Source organism: Calypte anna, chromosome 1 (genome assembly GCF_003957555.1).
Source record: "Calypte anna isolate BGI_N300 chromosome 1, bCalAnn1_v1.p, whole genome shotgun sequence".
Taxonomy (NCBI): domain Eukaryota; kingdom Metazoa; phylum Chordata; class Aves; order Apodiformes; family Trochilidae; genus Calypte; species Calypte anna.
In genome coordinates, this window is record NC_044244.1 from 144,744,579 (window position 1) to 144,768,435 (window position 23,857).

General features: G+C 42.5%; 1 protein-coding gene across 2 annotated transcripts in view; it reads right to left on the reverse strand.

Annotated features, from left to right (window-relative positions):
* Positions 1–12,227, reverse strand: part of TPP2 (tripeptidyl peptidase 2) — a 57,277-nt gene extending 45,050 nt beyond the window's left edge. For both annotated transcript variants that reach the window (XM_030466385.1, XM_030466376.1), the window contains exons 1-6: positions 11,860–12,227; positions 5,079–5,207; positions 3,814–3,909; positions 3,295–3,399; positions 2,530–2,654; positions 1,787–1,950 (exon numbers count right to left, since the gene is read on the reverse strand). In XM_030466385.1, coding sequence (XP_030322245.1) covers positions 1,787–1,950; positions 2,530–2,654; positions 3,295–3,399; positions 3,814–3,909; positions 5,079–5,207; positions 11,860–12,186 — 946 coding nt within the window. In that variant the 5' untranslated portion in view covers positions 12,187–12,227. The remainder of the gene's footprint in view (positions 1–1,786; positions 1,951–2,529; positions 2,655–3,294; positions 3,400–3,813; positions 3,910–5,078; positions 5,208–11,859) is intronic.
* Between the last annotated feature and the right edge of the window lie 11,630 nt (positions 12,228–23,857).

Genomic DNA, 23,857 nt, shown 5'->3' on the forward strand with positions numbered 1-23,857 from the left:
CTTTATCAATGACCTTGATGAGGGGATTGAGTGCCCCCTCAGTAAGACTGCAGACCACACCAAGCTGATGTGCTTGAAAGTAGGACTGCAGAGAGATCTGGGCAGGCAGGATTGATGGGCTGTGTCCAGTTTTACAGGGTTCAATATGGCCAAGTGCTGGGTCCTGCACTTGGGTCACAACAACCCCATGCAATGCTACAGGCTTGGGGAAAAGTGGCCAGGGAAAGGTGCCCAGCAGACAAGGACCTGGGGGTGTTAAAGTGTGGCCAGCAGGACTAGGGACACAACTGTCCCTCTGTACTGGGTACTGGCAAGGCCACACCTTGACTACTCTGTTGCTTTGGGCCCCTCACTACAAGAAGGACACTGTGGTACTTGAGAGTACCCAAAGATGGCAACAAAGCTGCTGAAGGGTCAGGAAAACAAGTCTTACGAGGAGTGGCTGAGGGAACTGGAATTGCTTAGCCTGGAAAAAAAAGGTTGAGGGGAGATGCTATTCCTCTCCACAGTTCCCTGAAAGGAGGCTGCATGGAGGTGGGTGCTGGTCTCTTCTGAAAGAGTAACAATTGGACTACAAGAAACAGCCTGAAGTTGTGCCAGGAGAGGTTCAGATTGCATATTAGGAAAAATGCCTTCACTGAAAGGGTTGTAAAGCACAGGAACAGGCTGCCCAAGAAAGTGGTGGAGTCACCATCCCTGGAGGTATTTAGAAGACCTGTAGATGTGCTTAGGGACATAGTTTAGAGGTGGAATCGGCAGAGGGCTGTGTTAACTGTTAGGGGTCCATCTTATGAGTCTTTTCCAACATAAAATGATTCTGTGATTGTATAAAATGAGCAAGGGATTCAAATCACTTCATCTAACAAACGTTTAGTTATTACTAAGGAAAAAAACTCCAGTAAAAAGCAGCAATCTGCAAAAAATGAAACAGGTTTTTTTGAGAGAAAGGAGGCAGCAGGTGCAGTGAAAGGAAGTATTAATTTAATTCCATTAACAAAAGTTACTAGGAAGGCTCACTGGAGATGACATGGGTGGGGGGGAAAAGATGAATTTAAAAAATTAGTAATAAAGCTGCACAGAAGTGTAAAAACAAATCTCAAAAAATACCACTTATTTACAAACCAGAAATGCTTCTGCAATTCTACTGCGATAGGACAGTTGCATAAAAAGATGAAGAGCATTTTTCAAGATAAATGCATCCCCACCACCTTAAGCACTCACTATGCTTCCAAACCAAAACATTATATATATAAAGAATATGCAAAATGGGTTCAGAGTGGTTGGACCTACAGCTACATCACAATTGCCATGAAAAAAAAGTTTGGACCAACCAAAATAAAGATTAATAACCCTTTTGCTCATGGGTATCTTAAGATTCTGAAACCATACCAGCACAAAAGGACAGCAATTAAAGTCAATCATCACCCTATATTTAAGAAGTAAAGCAGAAAACCTGTTTTGAAAGAAGGTTCTTTCTGTTCTGGGTTTTAAGATACAGAAACATCCTAAAGAGTACATAATTATACATGTCCTATGTATACATGTATATGAAAGAAAGATGACAATGCTTTAGAAAAAATTGCAAGCAATTTTGGTAATAAGCTGTCATTATAGGTTGAGTTCAAGAAATGTGAATATTGATCTTGATTGCCATAGTAGTAATGAATGCTGTACTAAGACAGCTGCCTGTAGTCATTTCAATTATCAGAATCAAGGCCAAATACAAACTGCTGCTTCTCATGATACCTGCTCAGCAACAAATTTTTTACATGATTATTATGTTTACCTCCACTTGTCACAATGGAAAGAAGGTTTCCATCATCATATATATTAACAGAATAATTCAACATCTCAGATGTTCCAAAAGATGCATATTCCTGAGCCTCTTTGTAAGTTCTCAGTACTGTACAGCTACTTAAGTCACCACTCTCACTTGTATCTATGCAGGCTCTGTTGAGAGAAACAAAAAAGGCAATTTTCCAGCTGCTGTAAACTTCCAATTATCTACCTCCCACCCTTCTCCCAGCAAAGAATACCACAAAGATTTCAAAAAGCTTTGTTCTATGTTCATGGTATCTTTTTCCTTTAAATCAGTATTTTAAAACCTGGCTGTTTACACTTAAGATTCAGGATGTACAAAGACTCCAAATAAACTGATTTTGAAAAGTTACTAAATTCAAATAAAGCTCTTTGAAAATTATGCATTTGGGAATTCATGCAATTTCTTCAAGGAAGAAATTTTACTAAAGCTATCATGCTGTCTTTAATAAGACCTCGTTATTCCCCATCTTCATTTGGAATCAGAACTTGGTCACAAAGGTCAAGTGATACTGCAGGATTATTTTAAAGCCACTAATATTAAAGACCTCTATAAAAAGAGTAGATTTAAAAGCTACTACAGTCTTCACAGAATCACCTTGGCTGGAGAAGACCTTCAAGACTGAGTCCAACCACTAACCTAAAACTGGTAAGTCAATGTTGTTGTTTTATGTCTAGAACAAGACATTTTAGTCAAGTTTAGGCACTTACCTCCAGGTCTCACCATCATTCCATACTATACAATCATACACTGGGCCAGGATCACTGTATTTTTTCTCAAAAGAATTCAACAGTTCCACTTGATTTTGAAGTTCTTCCTTTAGTAGCTTATTTGCCTAAGAAGGCAAGAAAAATAGTTACACTATTTCTAAAATTATTACAAGATAGGCATTCCCATACGCCTTTCTGATGCTATACATTTCTTCTGTTACTTCATCAAGAACGTAGGACCATCCCAGGAGTCATAAATATCTTGCTTAATGGTTTTCCACAACGCACTATTTATTTTTTACCTGCTATGTATAACTGTTTTCAACTTCTCCAGTTTTAACATTTAAAACCCTCTATTTTTTACAGATTGTTAAGTGAAACATAAGTGACCTTGGGAATTTCTGGTACGTCACTGAAATAGTACCTACTTTAGAAAAAGGATATGTTTAGAAGATTCCAACTTTAAGCACAGCAATGACAGTCTCTAAAAAGATCCTATTAAAACATACTAAAAATATGCTACAAATTATTAGAAGCAATATCCTTTTCTTATTTGACAATATGTTTAGAAGGCTAACAACATTAAGCAAATCAAACAACCACCCACATACAGAATTTTTAAACTAAGATACAGGGGTACATTATCTGCCCAAACAATCATAAGTATTTTTCCTTCACTGATCTAATAAAATAGTTTAATATTCTCAACCAGCAACAAATTGTGGCAAACAACAAGCTCACAAGTTTATTTAGACTTATACAAACCTGGGAGGGAGAGCTATGAGCAGCATCAAATTCTTCTTGTTTCCTGCAGGCCTCTGCCAAGGCCAGTCTGTGAACAGGATCCCAGAGTTTTTCCTTGCGTTCTTTCTGTAAAAGAAAACCATGTTTCTCAATATATTGACGTAGACATATATCAAACTATGAAGACTACAATAATAGTTTGAAAATTCTGATCTGAGTCACAATGGCTAAAAAAAGTTCAGTACAACACTATAAATATTAATTGCTACACAGAAAAAAAGAAAAGGAAATCAGTAATTTCTAGAGTTTTTGCCTGTAAGAACCACTGAAGAGGAACACCAGGTCACCTCCTGTTGTGCTGAAAAAATGACAGAAGAAATGGATTATGTCAAAACTAAACAAAAATCAGTGGGAGAATAACTTTCAAGCTCTGGCTAGCAGCCTGCATGTGTTAGGAAACTGCATACTGTATTTTTCTAGAAAATCCTAAGAATCATAACAGTGAAATATGATTCCAGAGGCAAAAACATAATTCCTTACCTGAATCCTCTCCTTAAGAGCTTTAGGATAGATATCATAGCCATTTTTTACACCAATATGATATTTGCCTGAAGGATTTACCCAGTTTGCTGGAATCTACAAAAAAGTATATTCAGAAATAGGTTAATTAATGACATAAAAAGAATAATCAATAGTGTGTAAGAGAGCTTAGCAGAACAGGCTTGCAAATATCACCAACTTAATTCCCCATCTCCATGACAGTAACTACTGCAGTAAGGTTCAACAACATATCACAGCAGTTTCAATCCAGTTCCAAAGGAATCACTATCAATTCATGTAACACTGACATTGAACATCTTGAAGTATCAGTTGCCCTGATCGTCTACGTTTAATATATACTACCCCAGCTACCTCTACAGGTAGAGGCCTGGAGAAATAGCATTACAAATGAAAAGAAGCAGGCTAGTATGAAGGGGTATTACATTTGGGAGGGCAAGATAATTATCTGAATGTCTAATTTCTTATCTTGCTGTAGTTTAGACTCTTGGTAGATCAGATCAGCTATTCCTAGTAACAGCAAAACAGCTATGGATTCACCCATACAATCATATTTGGTGTAAAATTCAGAAGAAAGCTGATAGCATGGAGAGATCCAAATATCTGATGCCTTTATACCACTTCATCAATTTAACCAGCCAACCAAGAACATGGATAACTTCAGCAGCTGTATGCAGCAGAGCCCTCTCATTGTATCTTTTCTAAAAAATTTACATAATTTCTGTTCTTTTCATATTGAAAATCCGGACAGTAGACAAGAGAATTGAAATTCTGTTCTATTTCATACTGAAAATGCAGTGAGCCTACAACTAGGTTCTCACAATTTTTTCAGTCTCTAGAACTATTTACTACAAGCTTAACACTATTCCTCTTGTAATTTATATATGTGAAAATACCAGCACTTTTAAAGACAGACCCATGTCTGTTATTTTTCAAACATGTTTCCCTCCTCCAGCTTCCAAAACTGTATGGGATACTGATTTGAACAAAGAGCAATTAAACTACTACCAAGCTTCCAACTAAACTCTATACACACCCCATTCAGCTATAGAGACTGTTCAATATAAAGACAGATGAAAAGAAAAGTCACATAAACAAATCCATGTGAAGATGACAGAATGCAGTATTAGTTTTGGGCAAGATTGGGTTAAGTTTTGCAGAAACCAAAACCAGGTCCTAAATCTGTTGTTAAACAAGAATGAAAGAAAAATATGTCCAGTGGTGTCCCTGTATCACCAAATACTCACCTTTAAATTTCTTCCAGAAAGACCAGTAATTTCCCCATCTTTAGGTTCTACAATGGTACATGTAGTTACATCACCACTGCCTGTTGTATCAATTATATCAATTATCTTGGGTTTCCCATCAGTTGTAATCTGAAAATATAAATAAAAATTAATGCAATTCATTGCATAAAAAAGAAAATGCAGTTGATTACTCTAACATACAAACCAGGAAATTTGTTAAATTTCCAATGACCTAAGACCAATGTATCCATCTTTCTGGTTTATACAAGTTCACTAAAGCATTTCTGAAAATAATCTAAAAGACAAACAAGTAAAATAGTGTATCAATACAGCACAGGAACCTCTATCTAAACCAAGCCTAAATTTGTGAAACCATTTTCAAAAACTATTTGCATTCCAGTGATTCACTGCATTGTTTCCATCCCACCATTCTGGCAAAATTTACAGTAACAAGTGCACAACACTAACAAAATGAAAGAACTGAAGTTTACACACTCACAAGCTTGCATCTCTGAACTGAGATTAAACCTAAAAACAACAGACATTACTCTGATCTCATTTTTCCTGTTTCAAGGACTATGCTTCATGTTTTAATCATTTTGAAATGTCAGGAGATATGGTTATACACACCTAATACTGTATAAGGAGTATTTTAAGCAGAGTGAGGAGAAAAAGCTGACTAGCTAAGAAGAGTTCGAGAATAAATTTAAAGCCTCCTCAAATTAAATGAAAACTAATCTGATGGACTTAACAATAGTTGCAGGCATCTAAACAATATCAAAAAAGAAACCACTAACCTACCTAAAGTTCCTTGTAGCTAAAGGAACCTGCTACAGAATTATCAAGACTATGATTAAGATATTTTTTTTAATATATTTTGCAGAAATATTCAATATTACCTTCTTGTAATAATATGCTTCACCTAGCAGGTACTGGATGAGTTTATTTGGCAAACAAGCTCCATATACAGTAGTATTTGCTTGAAGGACAATCTGAATTCAGAGGGATGGAGTACCTCTCCCCTGAGGAAAACCTGAGAAATTTGGGGGTTGTTCAGCTCAGAAAACAGACGGTTTCAGGGGAGACCTTATTGTGACCTTCCAGTACTCAGAGGGCTTACAAGAAAGTTGGTGACAGATTTTTTTCTGTAGGGATAGAACAAGGAGTAATTGTTTTAAACCAAAAAAGGTATGTTCAGACTAGATATAAGGAAGAATTTTTCTACAGTAAGGGTGGTGAAACACTGGAAGAGGTTGCCAAGAGAGGTGGCAGAAGCCCCATCCCTGGAAACATTCAAGGTCAGGTTGGATGGGGCTCTGAGCAACCTGATACAGTTGAAAATGTCCTTGCTCACTGAGGTGGGAATTGGATTAGATGGCATTTAAAGGTCCCTTCCAACTCGAACCATTCTACGAATGAGATATATGCACCTATTTTGCAGATTTAAGAAAAAAATAATCAACCTGTGCGGCACTCCCTATACACTAACTAGACCAACATCTTCTTTGTCAGAATAGCAGCAACATTTGCTGTTTTCCACCATTTATATATTTGGTACTGTTGCCTTCATTCTGTATCAATAATTTTTGATTCTAAACATATAGGTCAGGCAGTTTTGCTTTGGAACTGCGAGTTCAGCTGCAGGATGTCAACAATATGATCAATCTGTTTCACAACAGCCACCGTTGCTGCCAGAAACACAACAAGGGTCAAGCTGTTATCACACCTCAACCAATAAGAATAAATGCTTCCAAGGGCTCAGATTCTCATGGTTAAAAAAAAAAAAAGAAACAAAATCCAACCAACCACAACTCAAATCCCTTTCCCCAAACGAAACAAAACCAACAAAAAAAACCCTAAAGAGAAAACCAAGCAATCTCCACCCAAATAAAAACAGGTTTAAACAGCTGAAACCCTCCCCCACACACAAACAAAACAAACCCCAATATCTCAAACCCACAGCAACCATTAAAAGGATATAAATTTCCATTTCCTAGAAGGTAACAAATACTGCTTTTGGAGAGGCCTGCTAAGAACTTCATTACAGAAACAGCATTGTTCATAGAGATTCTGGTTCAGTTAATAATATTGTTAAATTAGTAAAACATCTACTGAACAGCTACACAGCAATGAAAATTAACTTGGGAAACAGGGTGTAGGCCTCAAACCATATAAATTTCTAGTTTTTATAACTGATGCCCTCAAACACCAGTTTCCACTCACAGAAAAGTCAAGAGCTGCTCCAATAATAAAGCAACTGCAAGACAAACTTAAGATTACTGGAATTGGTCATTTTTCAATATGCCTCAAATCACAGTGAATTGCTCAGTGATCAAAGCACAAGAAAACAAGAATTAAAATGCAGTCCAGGGTGACTTGGACAAGTAGACAAGTTATACTGCAACAGGTGGCCAGAACACAGATTTATGCCACAGCAAGCCTGAGTAGTTTTAAAAGTTGTTCCCAAGCCAGCAAGATGTCATGGAATTCCTACAGTAGACAGCTCTTTGCACCTAGCTGAACATCAGGTGCACACACACGTGACTTTGTACAACTAAAATCAACAAATTGGAGTCTTCCAGTCAGGCACAAGAAACTTGAGACTTTCAGGTACAAAGGTCCAAGGTTCAATTCCTAACAGCAGTGAATCAGACAGATTCAGCCACTTAGTTCAAGTAACCAACCCCCCTTCTGCTGACATGAACTACTGTTGGGCATACTGCCCACCAGCAGTAATGCTACATTAAACTCTTGAGTTCAGATGGGCTTTCCTTAAAGTCCTGCAATTTTGAGGGAAAAAAGAATTAAAAAGAAATCATAAAGGGAACTTGGTTGATTCTGTTCCTCAAGTAATGAATTTATTACAGATGGAAGGTAAATTTTAGTACCTTTGCATTAAACGACAAAAAATTTAAAAAATTTATACAATTAAAAACATTTTACTTTGTATTTATGGCAAAATCCCCCAATCTTATCTTTAATATGAATGGTTTGCCAACAATTTGAACAAAATCAAGTCTACTAGTTTGTAGCAAAATTATTTTGTTGCTTATACTTTTAAGTTTCAAGTTTGAAAAACATATTTTCATGTTAGCTCTGACTTTGTCCAACAAATACTTTAATAAGATGAGGACATTAACAATGTTATATCTGCATAATCCTGGTGGCTCATCAGTATAATAGGAGTAGCACCAGTATATGTGACAGTCCCAAACTAACAGGCAAAGCCAGATGCATTTGAGCAGACCATACAATGCTACTGATTCCAACCAGCAGCTACTGCAGCAACAGGAGATGAGCAAGTTCTTCAGCACTTTGGTCATGGGATAGTTGGTCATCATCACAAATAAAATAATTGGAACTTTTTTTTTTTAACTCAGCGCTAAAAAACAAGTCAACCCAAACAAGCTGCCACTGCTAAAAGGTCATCATACTAAAGGACAATTAATTATAGTAAATAATAATTCCAAAGGGTACTTCACAAAATGAGCAAAATTGCAAAAAAGCCAATTAACTTATTTACCTACCTAGAAACATAAGAAGTGAAGACAGCACGAGGCAAGGAAAAGGCAGGGTTGAACAAAGACTACACATACACAACTAAAATGTGCCAAACATAACTTATCTGCCCACCTAAAATTTCATGTTACTGTGCCTTACAGAGGAATTACAAGCCATGACTCAGTAAATAACAACAGGAAATAGGTTCTAAAAAGAGCACTAAGAGGGAAAAAATAGTATGCATTACAGTAGTAATAGTATTGAATCAACAAGTAGACTGCAAAGCAATAGAGGGCCAGGTGAAGAGAGTTCTCTAGACAGCATTCACTACAAAAGATTCTGAAAGAAAAGTAAGGACAAAACAGAGTAATACTTTGTGTGGCAAAGCAAGCCAACCAAAAGAAAGATGACATCAATGTAAAAAGGTTTCTTAAGGCCAGTAACTATTCTGTCTATAGAAGAAAGTGTCCAGGGAAGAATATCAACATAATGGTACTTCTCTGTTACACTCAAATCACCCTTCAAATCCTTTTGCCCCTCAAGAAGTGATCCTATACCATATGTATCTGTGGTATCACTGTTTACACACTTCAGTGTAACATCAACAAGCAAAGAAAGACTACCCAGGAATGAGACACCAGGGAGCAGCAAAACTGCTTTGTTTTGACTAATACCCCTACTATATTAAAAACATGGTGGTTCCTTTTGGCCTATAATCATTATTGACATTAATCTGAACTCAAAGTTGTAATACCTCTTAACTTTGCTACATATAATGACTACTCTTCCCTCTAGGCCAATGAGTCAATTCTCATAGCTCTAATTCCATGCCAGGGCAAGAACTAATAATAATACAGAGGGAAGGAAAAAATAAAAAAATGCAACAGCAGAGAAGACAGGAGCATAGAAAAATAAATAATAGTGCCAAGATTAGAAACTATACAGCTAATACTATCTTGCTGCCTACTATTTCCACTGCCTGATTTTGCAGAGGCAAAACGTACATTGCCCCATACTTTGGAGCGAGGGCATCCTCTTGCTGGAATCCTCTCAAGCTGTCTATGGACTATTTCCTTTATAATGCCCTGTATCCTGTGCAGGAAGTGTCTCCCTTCTGTAGTCTAGCAAGTAGCCTATGTCAGGTGTATGAAGTGGGCAGTGTGGAAAGGACACACATGTTTATATTACATCCCAGAAAACTCATTTTCACCCACTGTAAGAATCTATTTTCCCCCAAAGTCTCCACAAATCTTTTACTTCACTACCTGAAGTTTTATCCGCCACATAAAGAAAACAGGTTGACAAAAATTGGTCTAGTCAGTAATAACATCATAAGGGTTCATCAGTATCCCTAATTAACCTTTATAAGCCTCACATTACCTATGGCAAAACAAAGCCTCCCTCTACTGGCCATAACCTCATGTTTTTGTCTTTTTTTTGTGTGTGTTTTTCTGTTTGTTGGTTCGAGGTTTTTTTGTTTATTTTCGTGTGCCTGTGGTTTTTTATTTTGTTGTCATTTCTCATTTATAACCTCTAGAGATTCAGAGGTTTTGCTTTCATATGTGAAACCCCAGATGTGAAACACATCCAATTTTATTCATATCTTCCTAATTGTCTTTTATTTTCTGATCTGCCCGAGGTATTATTTATTATCTTGTTTGCTTTTAAGCTAACATTCTTTAAGCTTCCTGATTGCTATTCCACTTACCTCAAACTTTTTACCAAAAGCACGAGTCTCATTCCAGCTTAAATCAGTAAAAGTAACTGCTGTCCAGTCCCTTCTTCCACCCTACCTGCCCTCTTCATTTACCTTTTCACTTACTTTAACTCCACAAGGAGACCTTTGAGACTGCTGAACTAAAGATTTGACAAGGTTAGGTCCCTGAACTACAACACTGAGGAGTAAAGTCTGTGCTGAAGAATGGGCAGAAAGCAACATCGTTAAAAAAATAACAGATGCACTATTCAAGTGGGTTACACACAACTCTGAATAATTTCTCAAGGCTTCCTTTGTCACATATGAGGGAAAACATGTCGACAAGAAACTGGAGGCAGCATAGAATCATAGAATTGGCTGGGTTGGAAGGGACCTCAGAGATCATCAAGTCCAACCCCTGAACCACTGTTGCGGTTGCTAGACTATGGCACTGAGTGCCACATCCAGGCTCTTTTTAAATATCTCCAGGGACGGAGAATCCACTACTTCCCTGGGCAGCCCATTCCAATGCTTGATCACTCTCTCCATAAAGAAATTCTTTCTAATATCTAACCTAAACTTCCCCTGGCACAACTTAAGACCATGCCCTCTTGTCTTGTTGAAAGTTGTTTGGCAAAAGAGCCCAACCCCCACCTGGCTACCCCCTCCTTTCAGGGAGTTGTAGAGAGTGATGAGGTCTCCCCTGAAGCAGTGACATAAAAGGCAACACAGAAACTTACACGACGATGAAATAGTAGGAAACAGGCATTAAAAGCAGTAAGCGCTGAGAAATGCAAAAAATACAATCCCATAGACACAACTTTACAAATCTGAGCTCGAGATCATAGTGGCAATTACTGTGTGCTCTGAGCTACAAAGGTAGCAGACCACAAAAAAAACTTAGCATAACCAAATTTGATAGATTGTTATTGGAAAACAGCGCACACAAACAATATACTGCGAGAGAGATGCATGCAAATTTTGCCAGAAATACAATTTTCACCTAAAAGATCTAGAGAGGCTGTTTGTAGTCTCTAGCTACCTCCTGTCCACGTAACGCTAAGGTTTAACAAAACCACTATGCATATTCTTTTATAATGTGCCATACGCGACAAAAGACAGCCGAAGAGATTTTAAGTACCATAAATCTCCTGCGAAAGGAGGAACCTTACAGAAACCCTTGAAGTGACGGGTGCGGAGCTCCTGTCTGCAGGATTCCTCCGCCCTCCCGAACTGGAGCCCACGCTCACGCCAGTGGATGCTTACGGGGAACGGTAAACAAACACACAAGCAAACAACAAGTCCCCAGGACAGCCCTTCAGCGGCCTCCCCTGCTCCCGCCGACGCCTCAGGCCGCCCGGGGCCATGGCCGCTCCCGGACAAACGCCCGGGCCTCGGCCCCAAACTCCCTCCCATCCCCTCGGGAGAGCGGTCGCCGCCGGCCACAAAGCCACGGGGGCAGCCCGGCAGAGCCCAGGTGCTCCCACCGGCTCCCGTTGCCTCCTTCCTCCCCTGGGGAGCCTCCCGTGACTCAGGGCCGCCGCCACCGGGGATGTCTCTCTTCTCCCACCGCCCCTTATCTACCTGCATGCCCGGCGCCCCCGGGTCGACGCCGGTGTCCAGTACAGCCAGCAACACTCCTCGCCCATCGAAGTCAGGGAAGCGAGCGAGGAAAGCAGCGGCGCCGGTCTCTTTCTTAGGCAGGAGGCCGTGGAAGGGGAACGGCTCTTCGGCGGCTGCCGCCATGGCGGGGAGAGGGCGGGAGGGGAGGAGCGGGACGGACTGGGAAGGGGGGTGGGGGGGGTGAGTGTGGGGAACGGGATAGGACGGGACCGCGCGAGAGCAGCGCGCGGCCAGCAACGGCAGCTGCGGGCGGTCGGGAGGAGGGGGTGAGACCGAGTGGCTGCGCATGCGCGGTGAGGCACCACAAAACCACGGGGGGGGAGGCGAGGGGGGAAGTAGAGGGAGAAGAGGGGAGGGGAGGCGGTACCGGCACCAGCACCGGCACCGCCACCGTTTCCCCGCCCCTCGCCTCGCGTCCCGCCGGTGCCGAACCGACCAATCCGGCGGCGCGGTGGGCAGGCGCTCGAGCCGGGCCCCCACCCGCGGGGGGAGGCAGCCAATCAGAGAGGAGACGCCCTGCACGAGCTGGAACGTGATGGCGGGGCCACCGGGGTCGAGGGGCGGTCGTGGCTGTTGGGGCGGGGAGGCGGAGGCGGAGGCCACGTACCGCGGGGGAGCAGGGAGCGGAGGTGTCTTCCGGAGTTGACGGAACGGGACGGAGGGTGTCGAGGGCGCCTTCTTTTGGGCCCAACCTCCCCGCGGGGCGCGGTGGCTGTGGCCTCTCTGAGGGGTCGATCCCACGTTAGGGCCGCGGCCTGCAGCGGGGGCTTCCCTGCCTCCCTCCCTCCCTCCGTCAGGGGAAGGCTGAGGGGGAAGGGGGGCATGGTGGCAGTGCTGCAGCTCGGGGGTGGAGAAAATCCCCCGAATCAGGAAAAAAAACGGATGTGCAAACATTTAATTCTGTGCGGTGGTTGTTTTTATTGTTGTTTTGGGGGATTTGTTTTCTTTATGGGATTTTGTTTGCTTTTTTGATAGGGTTTTGTTTGTTTGTTTTTATCAGATTAATTTTCCCGCATAATAAACACATGATGTGTGTTCCTTACTGTGGGCTGGCACGGCTTCTGTAATGTGTTATTCCACAGTCTGCACAGCCAGTGCAACTGTTCCACAGAGAACCATAAACACTACTTAAAGGTGCCCACTGAAATTTTTGGTGAAATAGTTAAATCTCAGTTTTGAAAAGGAGTTTTCAAGTAATTTTCTAGACTTCCTGATCTCATGTAAACTTGAAAGCTGACCATGTAAACTTGAAGTGCTTGAGCACTTGAAACGAAATTCACAGAGAATTAAAAAAAAAAAAAGTTTTATTTATAGTTTCTGACAAACAGCTTTTTAGCTATTTTAACCAGCAGTAAGGGTACAAACTGGTTGGTTACTTGAGTATCACTTTGCTTTCTTCAGGCAGGTCGCTGTTCAGGATTAGACACTGGAGTAAAAAAAGGTGAAATTTGCCTGGTTATGTTAACATCCTCACTATAAAGCAAAAGGGGATTTTGGCTTTGAGAAGTTTTGTTTCATGGGGCTGATGAGGTTATTACTCAATGTTTATTAACACAAGTTAATGTTCATTGAACTAGATCTGGCATTTGTTCTTAGCAGAAATGTGGTGGGGGGGTATTGCTAGGAAGCAGGCACATAATGCATTTTCCACATTTTAGGGGCTACCATCAGCAATGTCATCCAGCTCATCGATGGCTTTAGAGATCTACAGAATCTGTATGCAAGTAACATACCAAAATAAACCTGAACAGCACTGCCTTAAAAATACATATTACTAAAAAAAAAAAGTCAAAGCTGTACTATACGTGCTTACTGTGTAACTCAGTCTGCTTCCCTCTTCAGCTTGCCATCAGTCAAAATTTGAGATTCTGATGTCTAGATACCATATGTTTGGCTTTCTCTAGAATATTGCTGAGGTCTTGACAACAATATTCAGATTTTTTACAATTATATAAAGCTTTGATTGATCTTAATTCAGGGGAGAGAATTATTCTGACTAGGTGGTTATTCTCTTTTTTAATATGTCATTCACTCTCCATCAAAGTTTAGTTTTCTTTCTATGCATCAGTGCTAATGCATTTCAACGGGAGATGCTCTTATTTCTGGCAGCATGTTCAGCAGATGTCTTAATATATCCTAATATATTTTTAGACATTAAACTACATCAAATTCCCAAAATGTTTCATATGACATTAAATAAACAAGCTATCTGTTCCAATTTGGAAAGATACTAACCCTGAAAATTTCTGCTCTGTTCTGTTGCCTCGGCCTCGGAGTTGCCACAAACAACATCTAATTAGCAGGTACATTAATTATTCAGAGATGGATAAACTCAGTGATGTGCACTGCCAAGTAGCAGGGCAGGTTCTGCAGGAAAAATCCGGATTTGAGGAAGGTGTGCCAAAAATCTTTTAACAGACTTTAAAGCAATACCATGAGAGAAGAAAGAAAACCTATTTTAAGGTTGTGCATTTTGCTGAGTCTTTGCAGAGCTGACCACATTGAGATCCTTTGAATTCTACATTTAATTGTGAGCTTCATGGGTTTCTGATGTTTAGTGTGCTTATAGAGCTTATTACAGTAATTCTGTGTATTTATTTTCTACTGGAATATGCATACTCCACACTGGTTCTCCTTACTGTATCTAAATTTCTGAATTGCAATAGAGATTTATTTTGCTGTAATACTGTTGCTGTTCCACAAAAGTAAAGGCTGGCATGTTGAAGACTCAGAACTCGGTGACAAAACTTCTAGAGAATGTGGTTTGGTCATTTCAGTAATGATTTGGCCTCTCTTGGGAACTAACTTTACAGCAGCGTGTACAGTTCATCCAGGTTTGCTGTGCTAAATAAATTCATATCTCCACATTAGGAGCCATTTCACTTGTTTGTATCTAAATATGGGGACTGAGCTGAAGTGAAAGAGTAAAGCAACTGCTCCTGTATCCCAGGATTCTGGTGTTCAAAGGTGCATGTGGATTGGCAGATCCCTTTGAAACCAGCAGAAAACCATGGCTGCTCATTTCCCATGACCATCACTCCTCCAGTGTGGTTTAGGCCTGGCAACATGTAAACGTCTACAGGTGGTTGGATTTCCAAGCATATGTGACGACTCACCCGGATTCATCCCTGCCTGCTCCCAGTATGGATGTGCTTCTGTTGGCACAATTCCCCTCTTTGCTCCTGGGTGAGGCCTCTCTTGGATGCAAGGCCAAACCAACAACAATCTTTGATTTCACAAGCAGCCCTAGAGCATGTCTGATAAGAAGGCTGAGGATACTTGTTTTGTCCTCTGCCCAACGTTACACCCAAAAGTCGGATGCTAGGATTCAAATCTCTTTTCTGTCTGAGCTTGCATCTTCCTGCAAACTAAATGATTTAGGTGCTGCATGTTTCTTGCTGAGTCAGGCATTTCTGTTTTGGATGGAAGCATCCCAAAGTGAACAGGAGAAAACACGACCAGTATCTTCGTAGTGCAGGCATTGACTTGGATGGAGAAATATGGAGGTTTTCATTCTAATTATCAGTGAATTATTACATGCTGTCACAGTTTAGATGCAGCTGGTATCAGCCAGGCCTCTGCTCCCCTCCCACCCCCACTGTGGGACAGGGAGAAGATCCACCTAAAGGCTCATTAATAGAGTCAAGGACAGGGGGATTTTCATTACCCAATTACACTATTGGGCAGAAACCAGACGGACTGAACTTGGGAAGAAAAGAACCTTATTTAATCTACAAGCAGAAAGAGAATACATGTCTGGATCTTAATACCTTCTTAACACCAGCCCTCCCTTCCTCCCGCTCCCAGATCCCTTCTCTGCTGCCTCCCCCTTAGGGCACAGGGCAGGGGCAGGTGGGGTTTAGGGTCAGTTCCCCACACGCTGTTTCTGCCGCTTTCCTCCTCAGGGGGAGGACTCCTCACATTCTTCCCCTGCTCCAACGCGGGGTCCCTCTCACGGACAGAGTCCTTCAGGAACCTCTCCGACATGAGTCCCTCCCACAGGTGCAGTCCCTCAGGAACTGCTCCAGCCCGGGCTGCACACAGAGTCACGGCTGCTGCGGGAGCAGTCACCTCCTCTGACACAGGCTCCTCCATGGCTGCAGATCCACACCTGCCCCTCTCTGTGATCCTACACAGGCTGCTGCTTCACATCTGCCCACCCATGACACTTCAGGGGCTACAAATCCACATTTACCCCACTGTGGTCCTTCAGGGACTGCCCCACCGTGCTCCTCCATGGGCTGTGGGGAAATCTCTGCACGGGCATCTTTCCTCCTCCTTCATCACTGACCTTGATGTCTTTTCTCTGGCATTGATCTTTCACTTTCTCCTCTCCTCTGCTCTGGAGGTCTCTTTTATTTTTGCAGTTTTGTTTTCCCTTTCTTGAATATGTTACTCACAGAGGCACATCCAGCTTCCCATATCTGCTCAGCCTTAGGCAGGGTTAGGGTTGGAACTGGCGGGAGCTTCCATCAGGTTCTCACAGGAGCCAACCCTGTGCCTCCCCCCCCCACTTCTGAAACACCACAGCTCTAACCCAAAACATGCAAAGTATCAATTGGAGCTGAGCAAAAGAACTCTTTAAAATTTGAGGTGTGTGCAATTACCTTAATCACCATGTTACAGATTTCACCCACTCATATCTTCTTTCAACCCTGCCTCAGTTATAACATGTTGAGAGAAGGAAGGAACCTACCAGTTAGATCGGGAGAGGAGGTGTTTAATCAAATCACATTAGGAAAGGTGGGCACAGGTATTCTGAGTTTATTAATTACCAAGGTGATCAGCAGAGACTTTTCCTTATTGCCACTTCATCAGAGTTAGCTTTGATGTTACACTTCAGGGTTATAATGAAGATAGATGATCTTTGACTGAGGTAGATGTCAAGATGTACTTAATTACTGCCTTTGCCTTTTGTCTTCCTTCCCTTCACACTGGTTCAACATGAGCTGACAGTGTTAGTACATGCATCAATAGAAGTTTTGCCAGGAGGTCAAGGAAGGAGATTCTCCCCCTCCAGTCAGCTCTCATGAGACCCCACCTGGAGTACAGTGTCCAGTTCTGGAGTTACCAAAACAAGAAGCACATGGAGCCACTGGAGAAAGTCCAGAGGAAGGCCATGAAGATGACCAGACGGCTGGAGCACCTCTCCTGTGAGGACAGGCTGAGGAAGTTGGGATAGTTCAGCCTGGAGAAGAGAAAGCTCTGGGAAGAAATTATTGCAGCCTTTCAGTACCTGAAGGAGCCTAGAGAAAAGCAGGGGAGGGACTTTTTACTAGGGCGTGTAGTAATAGGACAAGGGACAATGGTTTTAAGCTGGAAGAGGGTAAATTGAGATCAGATGTTAGGAATAAAATCTTTCCTGTGAGGATGGTGAGACACTGGAAGAGTTTGATCAGAGAGGCTGTGGATGTTCCCTGCCTGAAAGTATTCAAGGCCAGTTAGGATGGGTCTTTGGGCAGCTTGGTCTAGTGCAAGGTCTCCATGGCTATGGCAGGGCTTTTGGAACCTAATGATCATTAAGGCCCTTTCCAACCCTATATACTCTATATCCTGAGAACAGAGGCACAAAGCCAAATGCCATACTCACTTTTTATCTCAAGTGTAACTAGTTCGCTTTTCTTAGTATAAAAAAAAATTGAAGAAGAGGATTGCATTCTGTGCCAACAAATACTTTCAGCCAAAGAAGGCTCAGAGTAGATGGACAAAAATTATGAGCTCAGGGAAGAAGTTAAGGATTGGCCACCAGTTATTATAAGGAAACCTGAACTTATCTCAGGACAAAGGGTGTTGAGGGCTACCTTTGTTTTAGTTACCCAGCTTTGGGGTTTTGAGTTCTGTCAACAGCCTCGTCTGAGATAATTAGGGGAGAGAAACAGCGTGGGTGGAGAAGTGTGTAGGCTACTCAGCCAAACCTAAAACTGAACAGCTGAGAGAATGAACTCTGAAGAGAGCAACTGACTTGAGCTAGTTTCAGCTCAGGTGACCCTTCCCTGGAGACTGGGGCGTCCAGTGTTGCAATGGTGAGCATACAGGGGATGGTAATAGCCATTTGGTTTGTACTGTGATCCAACTGTGTATTGCAATTGCTATATTGCACTTCTGAGTTGAGTATCACTCTGCTAAATCAAAATTCTGTGTAACATCAAGTATCTTCAAATAAGGGAATATGGTATGTTGGGGAAACAGTTCAGAAATATACAGGTTGTGAGCAATCCTGACTTACTTCAATTTAGGCCACATTGGGTTAATGGTTATTGAGGCCTAGTTAGAGGCCTGAGAATAAGCTAATGGAAAAGAGATAACTAATTGGCAACAGAAGAGGAAAATAATTATGTGAGAAGAATCTTTCCGTGAGAATGGTATGTGTAATTGGAATACAAAGCCACCTGCATGATAAGATGATGTAAACAAGGCTTCTCTATATAAAGTGAGTGCAAGTTGCTAATAAACGATTTTCCTGCAATCATATTGATGCGTACATGGAATCCTTAAGCCTCCGCAGATTGCTTTCCCACAATGGTATTAAACGTGAAGCCCTCCTTGTGTGGATTATCTCAAACCTGCTCAGAGAGTACTGGGCTCTGATGCATCCCTAGTCATAAGAGCCTCAAGGACCACCACAAGCCATTAGCACAGCTGGCAGCTGACCCTATAGGACACATTCTCTGAATTTCTGGTTCAGAATCACCCAGATCATTGGAGATTGTGTTCCGATTGCAGAGTGACTCTATAGAAACTTATCATCCTTAAGGAAATTAGACATGCATTTTTTGCCCCACATGGGAGAATAAGTCGGGTGAAAGTGAGAAAACTTGTGGATTGAGATAAAGACAATTTAATAGGTAAAGCAAAAGCCTCACCCACAAGCAAAGCAAAACAAGGAATTCATTCACTGCTTCCCATTGGCAGGCAGGTGTTCAGCCACCTCCAGGGAATCAGGGCTCCATCGTGTCTAACAGTAGCTCAGGAAGACAGATGCCATCACTACATATGTTCCCTCCTTCCCCTTCCTTCTTCTTCCTCCAGCTTTATGTGCTGGCACGATGTCATACAGTACTGGATATCCATCCCTTTAGTCAGCTGAGCTCAGCTGTCCCAGCTGTGTCCCCTCCCAACCGCTTGTGCACCTCTAGTGTGCTCGCTGGTGGGGCAGTGTGAGAGGCAAGTACTGTTCAGCAACAGCTAAAAGATCCCTGTGTTATCCACACCATTTTCATCACATAGCCAAAACATAGCCCCATCCCAGCTACTAAAAAGAAAATTAACTCTATCCCAGCCAAGAACAGCACACATTACAGATCTAGCACACATTACAGCTCTAAGTACAGCAATTCATGCTTGCTTATGGTGGAATGTAAATCATTCATCCTTCCAAATTGTTTCTAAAGATTTCCTCTATCTGCTTAAACTCTGAAGCTCCACCTTAGCATGTGAGCTAACACGGGCAGAATGCAGGAACAACCACAATGTCAAGCGTGTTCGATAGGAAGCCTCTGAGTTTATCACGAGCCTGGGTTACCTAAACCCAAATGTTCTACTGGCCAAACACACAGGACTAAACAACAATTAGTAGTGTGATATGTCTGTTTCAACACCACAGCTGCAAGTCCATTTACAGTCCTCCTACAGAATCTTCTGTTATTCCATCCCTTTGCTTAACAGGGCCCTTTTGCTGGAGCTGGCCAAGCTGGAGGTGTCCCTTTAGTCTTGCAGGGTGTAGCACAGAGTAATTGACAGAGACACACAATAAACACACATGGGAAAAGAGATAAACATGCCTCTAAAATAACACTTGAATCAGGTGTCTCATCCATCCTGTCAGGGAATTAAAACACCCTGTGGGCCAGGCACCATCAGTAGGTTGTTTCACTTGATGAGTTACATCCTGGAGATGCAGAATGTGATACTCTATGCTGGCTAATTAATTTGTTATGTTGAAGCAACACATGCCTTCAAAATAGAAGCAGTGTTTATGGTGTCAAAGGAGGAAACAGTCCACTGACAATGAATTTTGTAATGTTCATTGGCATACAGCTGTTATGTACTCAGAAAAAATAGCGGTGAGAAACAGTAATATTAAAATTACTTAGCACAGTGTAATTCTGTAATACAGCTACTGGGGTTGGCATGCCAATGAGACACATTGTCAAAAGATCTGCAGCTGGTAATCTCCCCTTAATGTAAAAGGCAGATGAGTAGCTACAGTAGAGGCTAATCAAATCTTATTTACATGTTGATTCTGCAGACATGTATCCAGGGCATATGTTTGTAGTATAAGATTATGAAGCATGATGAGCCAACTCATGATAAGGGAGGAAAGCAGGAATGTCATCCTCTTCCAGTAACACATATGCCATTGCTCCAGCTCATTCAGCTAATATTAATCTGGGTTTGATAACCTGAGACCCTTGTCAGTACGGGTGGGGAGTGGAACCTATCATCCATCTGGGACAATTTTTCCAGTACTGGGCAGTTTTGCAGATTTGTCAAAAAATTTTTCCATGTGTGAGTCACTGGCCCATGGAGAGGAAGAGAGACTGGCTGCATGTCACCACAGTTGATTATGTGTCACCCACCACCAATGCCTCATCATCTTTCCATTAGCTAAATAATGCTACTGTGTTGGCACACAGCAGTGGCTCAACTTGGTATCCACTTGTGCCACGTGGGCCCAATAATTCTGAGTGTATCTGGGTCAGCTCTGGTGTTTGCAGGTTGTCAAGGGCAGCAAAAATCAGCTATTCCTTTCACCATTCCTAAGACCTCTCTCTATGGTTTTCCACTTGCCTGGGTGGCATGCTACGTCATCCCTGAAGGGAAACTTGTTCTTTATGTTTAACAGGAGTTGCCTCCAGAGAGTGAGTCTTTCCTAAGACCCTTGTTGATAACCACTTCCTGATCCCCACTTTTCTACCCTCCAAGTCCACACCATTGACTTCATTATCCCAGCACTGGAGCAGCCAAGTAACAAGCTGGTCACTTTCATGATGGCTGTAATCTTTATATATCCCTCACATCTCATTTAGAACTTGAGTGATTACCTCTGGCTCTTCCTCCTGTGATGTCCTTGACAGATCTTCATGACCTACTTTTAAAATTTTATTTCTTCTTCTGTAGAGGGGTGACTGACACTGGCGTGGATTGGTTGTCAGGTTTAGCAATGTTTGTTGCTGAGGTCCAGGAGATCACAGTGGGTGTCACCCGGACTTGAGTAGTCACAATACTTATTGCAGAAATCTGAATAGCTGGTGGGGCAGCCACAGTGCCTGCTGAGGGGGCTGAGGTTGCAGTGAGCTGTACAGCACCCACATCTACACCAGTGTTTGACTCCAAGCAAGATGAAGAACTGAAAGACATTTGAAAGGCCTAATAATATGAGCAAGGTGGTTGAAACATCCCAGTGGTATTCAAATTTCTCAAAAGCTGCTGAAATTAACCTCAAGGGAAAAGGAAAGCCACAAAGAGATGTAACCCCCAGCCTGACAGCGTGAAATAAAACAAAAGGTATAATCAGGATCCACTAGATGGCTCCCGAAGTATGCAGATCAAGCCACCACTGCTGTTTTGCTTGACATTGCACTCAATCCCGTTCCATAACCATCAAAAATTGTTGAAATTGCAAAAATCCACAAACAAACAAACAAACAAAAAACCCAACACCCCCCCCCCAAAAAAAAAAAAACAAACAAAACAAACCCCACCAACACCCCCCCACACACATATACCATAAACTAACATAAATCAACATAGGAATCTGGTATAATCAGTGAATATTTCACAGAATCACAGAATCATCCAGGTTGGAAAGGACCTCTGAGATCAAGTCCAACCCTTGATCCACTCCCACTGTGATTTCCAGACCATGGCACTGAGTGCCACATCCACTCTCCTCTTAAAAACCTCCAGGGATGGAGAATCCACCACCTCCCTGGGTAGCCCATCCCAATGCCTGATCACCCTCTCTGTAAAGAAATTCTTCCTAATCTCCAACCTAAACCTCCCCTGGCAGAGCTTAAGTCCATGCCCTCTTGTCTTGCTGGGAGCTACTTGGGAGAAGAGACCAACCCCCCCCTGGCTACCCCCTCCTTTCAGGGAGTTGTAGAGAGTGATGAGGTCTCCTCTGAGCCTCCTCTTCTCCAGGCTGAACAGCCCCAGCTCCCTCAGCCCTTCCTCACAGGACTTGTGCTGGATCCCTTCACAGCCTCATTGCTCTTCTCTGGACCTGCTCCAGCACCTCAATCTCCTTCCTGAACTGAGGGGCCCAGAACTGGACACGGGACTCGAGGTGTGGCCTCACCGGGGCTGAGTACAGGGGCAGAATCCCTTCCCTGGACCTGCTGGCCACACTGTTCCTGATACAGGCCAGGATGCCATTGGCCTTCTTGGCCACCTGGGCACACTGCTGGCTCATGTTCAGCTTCCTATCAATCCAGACTCCCAGGTCCCTTTCTGCCTGGCTGCTCTCAGCCACTCTGTGCCCAGCCTGGAGCTCCCCATGGGGTTGTTGTGGCCGAAGTGCAGGACCCGGCACTTGGCCTTGTTGAACCTCATCTTGTTGGAATCAGCCCAACTCTCAGGTTAAAAGTCTGCAGTTCTCCTGGGTGAGCTGTTTCAGTTGGGCACCAAATAAGCAGTCTTTGTGAGGCCTGCATCCTGGGGCTAAACAGTAGGCATCTGCTCTGTCACCCACTGTCCCCTCCACACCTGTGGCAGGGTGTTGGGAAAAGGAAAAAGACCTATGGGCTGAAATGGAAACATTTAAAACAAAACAAAGCAAAACAAAACAATTAAAAAACCTCCTAATATTGATACTGATATAAAATACAAAAATTTTACCTACAGATTCAGCCCCTACAGAGGATGTGAGCTGCTCACAACCAGCAATGACTGCTCAGTATCCTACTTTGTGAGCAGCACATCTCCAGTGAAAGTCTGGTGGTCGTAACAAACAGGAGAGCAGACCTTGGGAGCAGAATGAGAGGCAAGACCCTCCAGGGATGATGACCACTGTGGAAAGCAACCAGTCCCCAGCAAACTTTCCAGCTTATAGTAAGTGTGATATTTGTTGTATGGAATATTTCTGCTGCCAGCTTGGGTCATCTGTCCTGGAGTTCAATCCTGCTAGCACATGACAAACTCAAAACTGCTAAAAGCCATGATAACTGTGGAAACCCACATACTGGAGATACTCAAGGTGAGGCTTGATGACGGTCTGAGCAACCTGATTTAGTTAAGGGTGTCCCTGTTACTTTAGGGGGATTGGACTAGATGACCTTTAGAGGTCCCTTCCAACCCAAAGTATCCTGTGATTCTATGGCTGCTCACTGACTAAACCAAAATGTTTTATCAATGTTGTTCACATGGAATGTGATGCTGCAGACTTCTCAAGAACGAAGGTCTTCTGAGTAGAAAATTGATTCTATCCCAGCAAAACCAGGACACTTGCCCACCCTTCAGACTTGCTGGATCACGTGGAGCCCCCTCACTTTCTCATCCCTTGAAGATGGGACAAGATCAGCATGAGATGGGGGATCAGTTCATCCCACATAGGGCCAGGTCGAGCAGCAGAGCTGCCCCTTGGCCATATGTAAAGTCTTTTGGTTGGGAAGCTCAAAGATGATGCTGGTGATCAGTCCTCATTGGGAATGAAGTCATTGGTGGCCTTGCATAGGACAGTCAGGAAGGCCAGATCCCATGGTAAGTGTCTGTCTGGGGGCCTTGGGGAAATCAGTCTGCCTTTCCTAAAGTCCTTCAGAATGGTGGCAATGGGGCCTCTGTCTGATCTCCAGGAAGGTTTCCTGTTCCTTTTGCTCAGGATGATCCTTCTGTCTTCAAGGATGTGAAAACTTGAAATCCTTGATAATTCTGCTGTAGTGCCATTTTACATGTTACATTTGACTACATTCATAAATGGCATCATCCCATGCCAAAATAAAAAAATGTTTCTTTACCCATA